General features: G+C 43.1%; 1 protein-coding gene across 1 annotated transcript in view; it reads left to right on the top strand.

Moving 5' to 3' along the window:
• The window catches only part of SYDE2 (synapse defective Rho GTPase homolog 2), a 28,560-nt gene extending 17,023 nt beyond the window's left edge, over positions 1–11,537 (top strand). Inside the window, exons 4-7 of the mRNA XM_030493553.1 lie at positions 664–790; positions 5,350–5,531; positions 6,422–6,653; positions 9,227–11,537. Coding sequence (XP_030349413.1) covers positions 664–790; positions 5,350–5,531; positions 6,422–6,653; positions 9,227–9,729 — 1,044 coding nt within the window. The 3' untranslated portion in view covers positions 9,730–11,537. The remainder of the gene's footprint in view (positions 1–663; positions 791–5,349; positions 5,532–6,421; positions 6,654–9,226) is intronic.
• The last annotated feature ends 3,072 nt before the right edge of the window (positions 11,538–14,609 follow it).

Below are 14,609 nucleotides of genomic sequence, written 5' to 3'. Positions count from 1 at the left end.
CCCTGTTTTGCATAAAACTTGTCATCTTTAAAACAGCATATTGTAGGTGTAATAATGGAGTATGGTTTATTTTGTTGCTGCTTGTTTGAGTTTTTTAAATTGGTTTGTAACATTTCTTATTTTACTAGGTAGTCAATTGTATGACTGCTTTTTTCTGCTTAGTGATTAATAACCTTATTTTGGTATATATATAAACTTTATGTAATTTTGAACACATAAAGCTCAAACCACTTCTTCTTCTCATTTCTTTCTGCTGAAGTTCCAGTTCTGCTTTGTATAATTAAACCAGGAAAAATAATGGTGATCTAAATGAGTAGGGTAAGAATAGATGTTTCATCAGTATTTGTTTCCTGAGTTTGCGTAGAAGGAAAGCACTAAATTACTCCAATTTAAAACTCCTGTCAACAAAATACTGCTCAGGATGTTCACCATTCTGGAAGACATTAGTGTTATTCAGCGCTTCACAAGATCCAACTGTGTGTCTTGTGAAATGTTTGATACCATACATGACCATTTGATTTGCACTGATACGGAAATTCTCCATAACATACATTTCCAAACAGTTGATTTTGTTGCACTTCCTGGATGAGACAACACATGATGCCAGTTATTAGTCCCCTCTGCAGGGAAATGACTGATATAGGCTGTTGTTTTTGCTTCTAGGTGGTAGGTCTGTATCGGTTATGTGGCTCAGCAGCAGTTAAGAAAGAGCTTCGAGAGGCATTTGAGAAGGACAGCAAGGCTGTTACCCTCTGTGAAAGCCAGTACCCGGATATTAATGTCATAACAGGTAATACATTTACTTGCTTTCTTTTAGTATGGACTTGTGCCATGTTCCTAAAGCACCTTTAGAAGGTGAAATTGTGCTCTGAACTAGTTTTCTGTTGTCATTAAACAAGCTGTTAGCTGCTGCTTTGTATTGATAAAAGGTGAGGATGAGTGCAGTAACCGTGGGGATACGTAAGTATGAAGCAGCCGTGATTTGGAGGGAGGGTATGGAAGGAGCAGCTTTCAGTAATTGCTTTACCAGTTACAGAGGGAAGTGGAAGTCTGAAAGGAGCTGAGGTTCCCTGAGCCAGCTCAAGCTTTGCTGTTGGTTAGTGTTGGAGTGGATCTTGAAACACTTGGCTGCGATCAGGCATGTCAGCTGTGCTGGCAGCTCTACAACATGATCCAAGGGCCTTCTCGGATAAACCCTTTGTCCTCCTTTTATGTTGTAGATTGCAGGACTTTTGGAAAAAGATTTCCCATCATCTTGCTTAAGCTGGTTAGAACTGCAGGAAAGCGCCTTCATTTGGTCATTGCTTCTTTTAAAGCATAATTAAATAGCAACTTTCTTCTGCTCACTGGAGCGGCCCTTGGCTTGCTGTCATGCAGCAAGTTCCTGGCAAAGGTGGGAAGGACTGGGAGTACAGGAACAGGAGGTCTGCATCTGCATCAGCTCTTTACATGGGTGCTTTCACAGGAGTTGCATAACTGAAGTAAACTTGAGGTTGGTTTTGTTTGCTTAAAAGCGGAACAGTTTTATAACTATTGATACTTGTTATGTGAGCCAAAGTTACTTTAATTTCAGGCACCGCTGAGTAAGCCAATTGCTCTGGGAAATTAGTCAGAAGCATTAATTTCCTACCTATCCAGGGATGGAAAATGTAACAACGGTAGCCAGGGTATAAATTTCCTGTGCCAAAGCCCTTTCTGTAGCATCCAGCATCCAGCTGTATGCAACAGTTCTACCCTGTTTGGTGGTTTATTTCATTTCAGTGTATTGGGAATGAATTTTGTTCATTACACTTTAGTCTTCTGACACTACTTTATATAATTATACTACTACTTGATGACGTTTACTGGGTTAAATAAACCCTTTGGTTCAGAATGTGCAGCTGGTCTGTTTGCCTTACTTGCCTTCGCAGGTTTTTGCCGTTGGATTCAATGTTGCTCACAAGTACCAGCATTCTCGCAGCAGAAACTTGTGTTCCTGTTGGTATACACAGATGGTATACACCCTTTGTAAAGAGGAGGTGTACAGTAAAAGTAGATAGTATAAAGGATCTTTTAGACTGGATAAATTTCTTCTCTTTACAAATAAATTAATGAGAAAAAATGGTGATAACTTCTAAGATCACGTTGTTCAATGAAATTATTGAAGTCCTGTTTTCTCCCTGATTTTTGTAAATCAACTTGGAATGGGGGGCAGGAATAAAAACCCTCTGGTGCTTTCTGCCAAACAGCAGAAACTGCCTGATATTAACTTTTGAGCAGACACATGGTCTGGATTGAAAGGGGAACCTGCAATTTCTGCTGACAGACGTAGGTACCCACTGTGCTTAGTGCTAGCAATAAAAGAGCTCACAAAACCTCTCTTGCAGATCCTTAGGGAGTTGGGTTACGGGGGAATGTTTTCCCTGGTGTTTTACTGCTGTATTTGCAATGCTGAGGCTGACGCACACGATTCATATTTTTATCAGCCAAAACATGTGTTCCATAAAATATGAATCCTCAGCACAAATCTTGGCTGATTTGGAGAGAAGCGCTGCCTCGTGTCCCTCTGAAATGTGAGTAGCGCTCCTTTGTGAAGAGATTAAAAGGATTTTTTGGTTTTGACAGGTCTCCAAAGACTAAAGAATGAACATTTCATGATTAAATCTTGACTGAGAAATGCTCCTGGGGTTGGCAGAGGCTTATACACAAATTAAGTCTGCTTGTGGCTCAAACTGGAGCATGCAGCCCATTTTTAGAACTGGCCAAGAGTCGTGTTGTTGCACCGTGTCTGTTCGCATCCACGTGAATTCATATCTCTGCATAAAGCATGCAATACTGTTAACAGCTCAGTGGGCCAGAAAAATGAGGAATTAATGAAGTGGATGGCGATTTGTGCTTGCTGTCTAATTTTGTTGTGTGTGGTTGTGTCAAGGGAAATGTGCTAGTGAGCTGGCAACAGTGGGAAGCGTAAATTCGTGGCAAAAAATAGCAGCAGCCTCTTACAGGGCTAATTTAGCTGAGTGAGTAGCAAAAGGATTTAGAAAGGTCAGGGGGCATTCATGTCTCCCAAATTATCCTGTTATGCAGGGCTGAACAGGAGAAAGTCCTTTGGCAGGTGGTAGTCCTACGACTGTGGATGCTATTACAGGATTTCCTCCTAAATGATTGTTAATGGACAGTTGTGAGTGTTTCAGTGGTATAAAGGGATTTGGTTACGACAGACCATTTCCTACTGTAAGACGATTCTGATGTCAGCCTCCCCCTCCAAAAAAACCACAGCTGAAGCTAAGATCCTGATAAAAGTCAGCATCTCTTGCTAGTGTTTTGCTTATGGAAAAAGGAAAATATCCCAAACCGTGCTGTACAGCACCAGCCTCTCCCACATTTGTCTCATATTTTAACCAGCTAATCCATGCATGAAACACGGGCCTCTAAAATCCAGGGAAGTTATAAAATTTGGTGGGCAAGGAGGAATATGGTTAAGTTGTTAAACGAAAACTGGCCCCTTAAGTGGAGCTGTAACAGAAGTGGCATATTCTTTATAAAACAAACAAAACCCACCAGAACGTGTTCCAGAGGGAATGTGTTTTCAGAACAATATGTGGGTGGTTGTTTGCATGTTTTATATTCCTGATGGTATGTGCCCACTTGAAGCACAGAGTGAGCTGTGTGGTGGCCTACGGAGACTGAAGGTTTGCCTGGCTGCCCAGTGCCTTATGTTGGGGAGAAAGGTGGTCCTGAAGCTCTGGGGTGATACTGCATCAGTTGGTGCTGCTCATGCAGCATGGCTTCAGTGGCAGTATTCTTTCTAAAACAAAAATATTTATATGGATAGAAGCCACCTTTTACTTGCATTCTGCGTGTGAACATGGCTGTGATTCTAAAGGGAAAATGTTAACTTCTGTTCCCTGTATTTTTTTAGAAACAACCCCTTAACAAAGCCCAAAGCCTGCTGCTATACAGTTCAGTTTAGAGCTAGGTTACAAAGATTGAGTGTATAAAACCTGTTGCTTTGTTATATAGCACAGCGTGATGGCATTTGCTGCGATTTGGGATTTACAAGGCTATGAGGAGCGCCTGTTAAAATCATCTTCTACCTTTCTGACTTTGTCTTTCTGGGGACAGGCTGCTTTGTTAGTTATAGTACCTGCTTTCAAAAAGGTTTTTTTAATCCACCATTTTTTCCCTCACAAAGTATTTAAATTCAGTTGTGATCTAGCTAAAATGGGTGGGTATTTGTGGCACAGGAGGCTCTTTGAAGGGAAAATAAAAGCTGCTGGGAGGCAGGCTAGTTTCCTCCCAGGTTTTCTGTGTGAGTTGGACTGGGCACATTGCTGCTGGATAGCATCCTGCTGTGTCCTTCCCAGGGGGCTGCTGCCAGAAGTGTTACTGATTTGGCTTTTTTAATTATTATTCTTACAATCACTGAAACCCCACTCAAACTGAAGTATCAGGGAGCCTCTAAAGGCAGCTCAATGCAAGCGCTCAATTCCTTTCTGTTTGCATCTGTGGAAGGAATAGGGGTTAATGAGGCGCTTGCCTGGTTGTTGCATCCCCTAGAAACAGCCCCTCCTCCAGCATGTCCCCACCTTGGAGGGTGCAGCATGTGGGTAGTTTAGCCAGTGTCTCCTGAGGATGTGAATTGTATTTGTCACAGCAGAAGCAAGTGGTGTCCTGGGGGGTACAGAGTACCCAGAGGCAGGCGGGAGTTGGTGTTTCCCTCTCAAGGACATCTGTGTGATTTGTGCTTTGGCAGGTGAGAAAACACCCTGTGCTTCACCAAACGTGCTGCTGGCACAGGGATGTTTGCTTATTGTTTTATAGCTGAAAATAAACTGAACAGACAAATTAACTGCCATCGTATGTAAAGGAGGAGGTGTCATGGAGCTGAAGACTTTGGTGTTTGTAAGAGCTCCTTTCCTTGGACAGGAGGGGGACTGCTAAGAGCCCTTTCCTTGCCTTTCCCTCACCCCGATCAGGAGAGATGCGCACCCTCTGCTCGGTGTACCCGCTTCTGCTCACACTTCTGGAGGCAGTGCCCCTTCCTATCCTGGCATCACTCCTTTCTTTGTGATGAGCTGCCTTGTGTGAGCCAGAGAAGCTGCTGGGATTGAAGGGATGGGATACTGGTGGCCCCAGCCTCGTGGGGATGTTGAAAAGGTATCTCCTCCCTCTTAACTGAATCCATGGTTCACTGTGCCATGTTGCTGTCGTCCTCCCATCTCTCACTCCCAAGTGTAAGGATTGTCACTGGCACAGAGGATGTTCTCATGGTTCAGGTGAAGCTGATGTCCCTTAGTGCTCCCAAAAAGCGCTGGAAAGCAAATCTGCACCTTGTTAAAGGCAACTGTTCTTGTGTCTCTTGTGAAGGCGTCCTAAAGGATTACCTGCGAGAGCTACCCTCTCCCCTGATAACCAAGCAGCTCTACGAAGCAGTATTGGATGCCATGGTGAAAAATCCCTTGAGAATGACAGCAAGCGGCTGCGAGAACGACCCAAGTGACTCTGAGCACACAGCAGCCCTTCTGGATTGCCTGCCAGATGTTGAGAAGGTGAGCGGTGTTGGCAGCAGCAAGTAAATTGCATGCTTCAGAAAATAAGGAACATTTTCACACTGGGAATAAAACATGTCAAAATGTGTACACGTGTTTCCGGACTTAATGGTACCCTTGGATTTTTTGATGCTCCACATCTTTGAAAATACTTCCATGCCGTGATTAATTGGAGGGTCTGCATTACTGAGTTTATTCTGGGTTGCATTTTATATTGTCTCTGTAAAACTGAATGAAAAGCTGTGACCGCTACTTTTACACTGTCAGATCAAAGTTTATTCCCCTGTAGTGTCCTGCTCCATTTCTGTGGAGCTCTCTGATCTGTATGTTGTAGTCACAAGCGCAAATGCGTTCCTCTTTCCTAACTATGTGCAATAAAGCCTTTGTTTACCACACTGTGCAGTGTAATGGTGTGTGCTGACACCTCCCAAATGTAGACACCCACAGTTAGCCTATTTCTGGGGGGGGGGGGACGACATAGAAAGCGACTGGCCTGTATGGTATCTGGAAGTTACCTGGAAGCTTGTTCTGATACTGAGCTCGTCCTGAGGTTTTCTTTATGTTCTAATGTACCTGGATCATCAGTACTGCTTCTGCAGCTCCTCTCCTCTCCCTCATTTCCCCTTTCCACTATGAGAAAAATCATCAATGTAAAACTGAGGTCAGGTAAGAAACAAGCTGAATTTTACCAGAAAAGTCTGTCATAAGTAGTCTGCTCTGTGAGAGTTTAATATGGCTTTTCTAATTCAGCACTTAGCTATGCCATTGATGGGTTGGTAGAAAAACCATAGCTGTCAGCCTTGCTCTTAGTCTCTGGAGCAGCAACGTTAGGATGTCAGCACCACCAGTGTCTAGTGTTTTGTTTCCTGAGCAGCGTTTTGTTCTTCTAGGCTACCCTGAAGATGCTGTTGGATCACCTGAAACTAGTGGCTTCTTACCACGAAGTAAACAAGATGACATGCCAGAATTTAGCCGTATGTTTTGGGCCTGTGTTACTGAGCCAGAGGCAGGAGACCACCAACCATAACAACAGGGTCTTCATAGACTCTGAGGAGCTTGCCAGTGCCCTGGACTTCAAAAAGCACATAGAGGTTCTTCACTATTTACTCCAACTGTGGCCAGGTAGTGTTTCATAAACCATTGCTGTATGGTTATGCTGTGTGACAGTGTATGTTAATCCACAGAATGATTGAGCAGCATCATAATTCCTAAAACACAAGGTACTATGTTATCACCTGGTAATCTAAAGAAATCATGACAATTTTAGAATCTACTCATTATATTTGGCCACTTTGTTTAATAGGAAATCTGTTGTTTTAATTGCTTCCTCGCCAGATGGCAGAGTTTGAGTATAACGTAAGAAATGGTGGAGAGTGCTTTATGTGAGTAAAGATGCTAGAAAAAACAAACCCGGTGACAGTGAGGCTTCAACATCTGAATTATTTGTTAGTTTATTTGTTGGGGTTTTTTTGTGGGTGGGTTTTTTTGGCGTTTTTGTTGTTTTGGGGAACTTTTTGTTTGTTTTTGATTGGGAGTTTTATGGGGTTTTTGTTTGGGTGGGTTTTTTTTTTCCCACCTGCTCTCTCGCTTTGCCTATTCAGGATTACCTGTGTATGGAATTCATTAGTTGTTTGGTCTCTGAAATAACCCAAAGGGCTGCTTTATTTCTTCCCTTGTAATTTGGCAGAGTTGGGAACATCCTGACAGCCTCATTGATAACAGTTTGCTCGCATTAGACATTGCTAGCCACTCTGCCCTCGTTTCCAGCTGAGCGGGTGAGTGGCTTTGCAGTAGCTCAAGTGCAGGTGCTGGAAGGATGTCACTAGGAGAGCTGCTTGTGGACAATGCTCTTTACATTTTTTCCATACTCCGGTGACCTGGTGGTGGCCGTGCCCTAGAGTCACGTTGCTGTAACAACCTGTGGCTGTAACAAGTACACACTGACCATACTCTTGGTCAGCACGGCTGGGAAGCTGCCGAGTGTTGGCTCTGCCTGAAGAGCAAGAGGAGAGTTAGTTTCACAGCAGCTTCATGATGGGCTTGAAGTGGTTGAGGACACTTGTGCTCCATTGTCACCCGCAGCTGTGCAGTCCTAAAGCTGCTGGCCACCAAAACCAAGAACAGGTTGTCAGTGAGGTCAGTGAGTCCACACAGGAGAGGTAGGAAACATGAATGGAGGAAGAGGGAGACCGAGAGCTCTTGGGACAGCAGATGCTGTGCAGGATCTAATCATGAAACCCTGGGAATGGCTTATGGCATGGCTGCTGTGGGAAACAAGTAGGTAGATGCAGCTCTGCCCATAGGAGTGTGCCTTGCTGTAAAGGGGGCAGGAGTAGGGTAAGTGGTGGAGTTTTCCTTCACCTTGAAGAGGAGAGCTGAACGTTATCCCTTGGATTGCAAGAACTGAACATTGTGCTAAAAAGGAGGTAAAATAAGAACACAGAGACATGAGCAGGTGTACACCGTACAGTGTAAACAGAACAGTTGGACCCGACGGAAGGATCTCAGCCTGGTCCCTTACATTTAATCTTCTGCAGATTGAGACAGCTTGATAATCAACATGTTGTGCAATACTTCGATTTCCGTGTTTTTCCAACCGAAAACAAATAGTCCTTGTTCAGTTAGACCATATAATACTGGCAAGTTATTGTTAAGCCATGGCCCTTCCTCTTAATGGAGCATAGTCTAAACAGAAGGGCTTTTGTTACAGTAAGGGAGGGTGGGGGGGAAGCAGTGATAGTTATTGCATGTTACTGTGCAGGATGCAGAGTAAGACTAAAATCCCCTGGAGAGACCTGTAAGGCAGACCTAGAAAGAGAAGCACTGGGCACACCTCAGGACTGAGCCTTTGTGCTTGTGTGCAAGGAGTCCAATGAGGATTGGGCGAGATTGTGAACTGCAGGGGTTTGAGTGCACCAGGTTTTCAGCGGTGAATGGGAATAGAAAGTCTCTGCTGCTCAATTCCAAGAGGTGGTCTGTATAAAACCAGAAGTTTTGCAGCCCAGATGCTTAATAGGCTTAATAGGTCAGTAAAAATATTTGTGCTGTTTACCGTAGGAAGCCGGTAACAGTGGAGGAGACTGTTAGTAACTTATGCTGTAGAATCGTGAGCTCAGGTAACGCTGCTATCAAACGTCTTTGAGTGTACATCTGACATGGGGTTGTGGCTGCTTAGAAAAATTAATGCAAACGAGCTGCTTTAATAGCGCAGAACATCAGGGCAGAAGAGAAGCGCAAGAGTTCGGCTCTTCAGCTTCTCTAGGTGTTTCTCAGCAGTGGGGTTTTTGTTGCGTTTTAACCTCTTTTGCTGTGCCTGCTTTCTGTTACTCCTGTAGCCTGGGCCAAGTGTGTGAGCTGAGCTGTTTGCTTTTCTTTGACCCGGAGCCGGATGGTGATTAACTCACTCTGTGAATTTAATCGGTGCTCTGGGAGTTTCTACTTTTTAGATAGGCTTCTCTGTTGCAATTTGAATCTGGCATGAACCTTCAAAACTGGGCTTTTACAGTAGTTTGTCTAATTATTTTGTATCAAACAGTGGTGGAAAACGTCATAGTGGAATGTGTTGGCTGTAAGCTTGCATGTACTCATGCATGCTGTTAGCGTGTGACACTGAGGGAGGACAGTTGGCATCTGTTGTGGGCTTTTCTTGTTTCAGCATGGATTCACTCCTGACTGGTGTAACTTCTCTCTTCTAGTACACCACTCACCTGCCAAAGAGCCAGCACATCTGAATGCATTTCCCGAGCACCCATCCTCCCTGAACTATCTGAGACCCAAGAGGCAGAGGCCTCAGATGCTGAATCTGAGCGGTACCGAGATGTCTGGGGTACTCAGACCAAGGCCAGCAGGTCTAAACAGCCCATCGAGCAACCGCTACGCTGGAGACTGGAGTAGCTGTGGGGAGAACTACTTCTTAAACCCTAAAGACTGCCTGAGTGAAGCAGACTATGATGATGTCCCTTCGGAAGACACTGAGAGCGGGGATGACAGCAGCAAAGCCGAGGAGCCGGATGCCCCGGCAGGACATCCGCAGTCCATCCCCAGAGAGCACACGTTTCAGAGCTATTTGACAATGCAAGCAATAGACTCCGCAGTGGATCAGAGAGCAAACCTCAAAGACCTGCAGGAAAGCATTGATACTCTGATAGGAAACCTGGAAAGGGAACTCAACAAGAACAAACTAAATATGAGTTACTAAACCCTGTCCTGCGCGACGCCTCCTCCTTGCCCCTCACTTGCCCCCGAACACCTCGTGGTAAGGCCACGGCCACCTTGTGTTAACACACTTTAAGCCATTCCGTTACGTTTCTGCCTTTTTGTTAGAAGAAGGTGTCGGCCTGATTCAGCTGTTGGGACAAGCTTAAAGACCGTGAGGTGATTCCACATAGTGGCATTTCTCCCCCAAAACTCTATGCACTTAGGTGGTGTGGGCAATACCTGGTACAAGATAAAGCAACGGCTCTGCTGGAGGAGCAGAACCCTCAATCCTGAAATCCTGGCTCTGGTACAAATGTTCCTCTCAGAAGAGGATGAAAGCTGCTTGGCCTGAGTTTTGCAGCATAGACTTCACAGACTTGTTCTACTATATATGCAATGGCTGCTATGAAAAATGCTTTATATATATATAATATTTATATATAAAGTTTTAATTGTACAAATATTAACGTATTCCTGTATTAACACTTTCCAGTAATTATTTAAACAAGCAAAAATTAAATATTTTTCTAACCTTGTTTGTATATATCTATGTATAAATGTGCATGTGTCTGTAGCCACCTTTGGAGAGGAGAGGTCTTGGAATGATGCAGCGTCCCCATGTTGAGGAGAACGCGTCACTGATGCTGGGAGGAGGTTACCCCTGGGGTAACACAGCGTTTGTTTTATGCACAGAGACATGGCCAGGGAGAAGGCAGGGGAATGATTAACGTTAATGACCTTGTGTGCTGCAGGGGCATCGCTTTGCAGGGGGTGGCTGTTCTCTCTCACACACCACCTGCTTTCTCTACTTTTTCCTTATTTTTTTTGTTTGGGGGTTTTTTTCCTCCCTTTTTTTTTATTTCCCCCCCATATATAAAGAAGGTCTGGAAGGTATTTACTTTTCAAAAAATACTTCTGGTTTGTCCTTGTAACCTGTTACATTATTCCAGAGTTTCACGTGTTTCTGTTGCGGTACCTTTGTCTGGCTGCTGTAGTTCAATGTGTTTGAGCCCTCTCTGAAGGCTCCGGAAATGCAAGACTCAAGTTCAAAGTCAGTTACTTTTTTTCCTGAGTCTTTATTTTAATGAATCTCCCAAAAATGGAAACCCGAGTTGTTACATGAGGTAGAATGGGTTGAGTGATGTTACTCTTGGGGAGTTTGGGTGGGATTGCAGTTCACTGTGACCTGTTTAGATTGAGCTATCTCCATCTTTTCCTCAGATCATTTTTTATCTTTAGTCATTTATGGTGAGCAATTAAACATTTCATGTTCAGGAAATGTATTCTTGGTTTAATTAAAGATAGTTACCAAATCACATATAGATGTTTTGATAGTCCTTGTAACCAAAAGGAGATGCAGAGTCATTCCTTGTCCTTTTCAGATCTCCCCCCATGAGGAAGGGGGGAATTGGGTGGGTGAGGGTAAGAGGGTTTTGTGTTTTGAGAGATCAAAGTCACTGTCAGGGTAGAACTTAATTCCCTTCATCTTCTCGGTACGATGTTGGCATCCCACCGTGGCTTCCCGTTCACCCTGTGGGTAAGTGCTGTTCTGCTAACCTTGTATTGCTTAATGGAAGAGTTATTTATTTACAGTAGCAAGGAATTAAGAATTGCTATGGCAAACTTCACCCCTCTTTTCTAAGGAATTATTTTAGCATGGTTTCAAATGATTTATCCAATCTCATTAATTTATTTTTTGTAAGTGTTAAAAGATGCAAGACAATTATTGCAATATAATGATAATGTATGAAAATGTAAATTTAACCTGAAGCATTTATCAATAAATCGATGTATTTTTTTAAACTTTTATACCTACAGAATGTGCATACTTTTTGAACTATAAATTTAAATTCTAAATAAAATTCGAATTAAGAACAAAATCCGACTAAGCCTAGTTAGTGATTATTTAAACCTGTCGAAGCTGATGCTGTCCATTTGCACTGGCTGCACATGTGAATTAGTTCCATGTAGACATTTAGCTTTTCAGATGTTTCGTTCTATCGCCATTTCTAGATTGACTCCACATTTCAGTCACATAATTAAAAACTAAACCACTCTCAATTTAAATCCAAAAGGAATAATACTCTAAGGAACCTGCCAGACCAGTGTTGCAGCAGCATTTCTTCTTCTTCTGTTCAGGATGCTGATGCTTTTGAGCATAGCGTGGCTTTTGCACCAGGTGTGTACATGTATGAGCACAGCTTGAAAGATGTTTCCATTAAAAGTTATTTGGTAAGGGATATATCAAGTTTTCATTGTCTATGATAATCCAGATGTTGTAAGTGAGCACCTTTTGAATAAGTGTAAGCTTTTTCTGCAGGAGGGTTCTGAAACTCAGTGCAGCAGTGCGCTGCTCTGTCAACTTTAATGTTTTAACTTTATAACGGGGAAATGAATGACTCGATAAGCTGTATTAATGTTAATCCAATTAATTAAAATACAGTATTCAAATTAAACATTTGTTGTTAATCTAGTTATAACAACTTGTGGAACACCTTTTGTATCTTAGAAATCCTTTTTTAACAAGACATTTCCCAAGTACTATTTTTGTTTTATGTTGTCCCTTACATATATTCTTATGGACATTATTATGATTGTTACAGACTCCTAAGGAACAGGATTAGTGTGGGAATTGCCCTAATCCAGAAACACTAAACTGGGAGAGTGAAACAACCTGCTTCTACCAAAGCAGTAATGAACATTTTTTGTATTCAGAAGAGCTGTGTGTGGTTTGCAGGGTAGGGCTCCTGTCGAACCCCAGGGGCACAGCCAGGAACTTCTCTTGCTGTCCACACATGTTCTAAAAATAGAGGGGAACCATCCCCAACAGAAGTAGGTATTCAGGGTTTTTACATAATAAATCTATAAATCTGATAAGCCAGAGACACATCTGGTATCTCTGCTGCCAGATCTTAACCCCTTCGTGCTCCTTCCTGTCCCAACGTATGGGTTTTCTTACAGTAAAAAAGTGTTTTGATATAAGAAGGCTTTATCTCAAATTCTGGAGCTAGCAACACTTGGAAGATGGTTATTTGGGGTGTGGGGAGGGCTGATGTTACACTTTAGTGTAACAATGCTGGGTTTGTTTTAAAATGTCATCTCTCATGATGAATTAACTGTTTTCATTCTGTTTGACTTTTTAGAGCCATGCAGGAAACCCTGTGATTTGCCTTAACAGCACCATTTGCTGGGCAAAACTAACTTGTGGAACAGTCCACCATGAGATAATGCAAAGCCCACCCTACAGGTATTTGAAAGTCTAGGTTTGCATTAGGGAGGATAAAAGATCGTGATGGGTTGTGTAATATCATGTCTCTGGTGTTATGAGGAGTAAAATGGCTCTCAAGAACTCTCCTCCCTTTCCATTGGGGGATTCCTGCAGCTTCCCAGGCTACCTTGCCCTGGGGAGGGAAGGGGGCTGATCAGCACAGCCATGAGCTGCTGCCGCCTTGTCTTCACTGTTAGTAAAGCCCAGCTGAAATTCGGATGTCTTCTGGAATACTTTCTTAATCAAAACACCAACATCTCCAGAGTGATTCTGTGGTGGAGAACAGGGCTCTCAATACATCCAGGCTGCTGCTGCTTCTGGGTTGTAGTGACAAAACTGCAGTGGGAGGGAGATGGTTGGGCATTCCAGGTAAGCCAGGACCAGGTGATTGACTTCAACCTGTATGTAGCCCCATTAATCAAAAATGTGTGGAAGATGATCTGAGGTGGTGTTCTAACAAAGTCCAGGCCCGATAACAGAGCTGAGCTCTTTATTGTGGGATATTTACATATCTGTGTGGAGCAGGCTGTTGGTTAAATATTGATTTAGCAGAGGAGCTGTGTTTTCTTCCTGTTTGAGCTGACTGCAAACACTGTGCTGCAGGTGGCAGGGACACGCTTGTTGAGTTTTCCTTTATTTTAATTTACAAGTAGTTTAATACGAAGGGCAAGGAATATTATTATAATATTCAAACTTGAAACAACAAAATACTATTTTTCAAACCAAGTCCTATCTAGTCGCACCAAACCTCCCTTAAATTCGACCAAACTTCAAGCAAGGTGGTAAAAGTGTGTGATGGAAAGACCCCGGCTGTAGAAAAAATTGAAGGGGCGTATTTTTAACACTGCCCAAACCCAATTTGCAGTGTTTATTTCAGGATACAGGAGGCTCACGCTGCTCCCATTTTGTATTTGGCTTCACTCTGTTTCATTGTGAGGAAGCAGAGCACTGGGGTTGGCTATCGCTTGTCACCGAGAGATCCTCTCTGCAAATCCCCTTGTGTCGGTTGCCTTTTGTGCTTTAGTGTCTACCGTGACCATATGGACATTTGTTTGACAGGAGCCTGTGACCCTCAAACAGCTCGGTGAGTCATGGAAAGAGTGAACTCACCCGTATAGAGTTTAATCTGTCCTCTGATAGAGTTGATTTCTGCTCGACAGGCTCTGCTCAGTTACATGGTGTCTGACCTGGCTATTGAAACCCAGCAAAAGCAGAACACTGCTTACGAAAGAGCTGTCTCTGAGGATGGAGGAGGAACATGAACATTCATGAGCTGTTACTCATTTAGGCTGGTAAATATTAAAACTTCTGTATAACATTGTTCAGTCTCTCTCAGGAATAACTCTCTCTTCTGACAGAGATGCACACACTCAACAGCTACTGTTCTAAATAATGCTAATTTCTTTACGGGAAGAACATACTGTAATGGTTTTCATTTTCTGTTTGTAAGCATTTGCCACATGTAAGTAACAATCATTTTCTAATCTGATGATGGCAAACAGAAGTGGTTCAGCCTGAAAAGTTTGAAGGGTTCAGGAATAGTGTGGTCAGATCTATGCTTCTGGCTCAGCAGCCCCTGAAATTTGTTTAGTAATTTATACGGTTCCCCCTTA

The sequence above is a fragment of the Strigops habroptila genome, chromosome 8, assembly GCF_004027225.2.
Source record: "Strigops habroptila isolate Jane chromosome 8, bStrHab1.2.pri, whole genome shotgun sequence".
NCBI classification, from domain to species: domain Eukaryota; kingdom Metazoa; phylum Chordata; class Aves; order Psittaciformes; family Psittacidae; genus Strigops; species Strigops habroptila.
The sequence above is the reverse complement of the archived record's forward strand: the minus strand, read 5'-3'. Positions and strand labels throughout refer to the sequence as shown.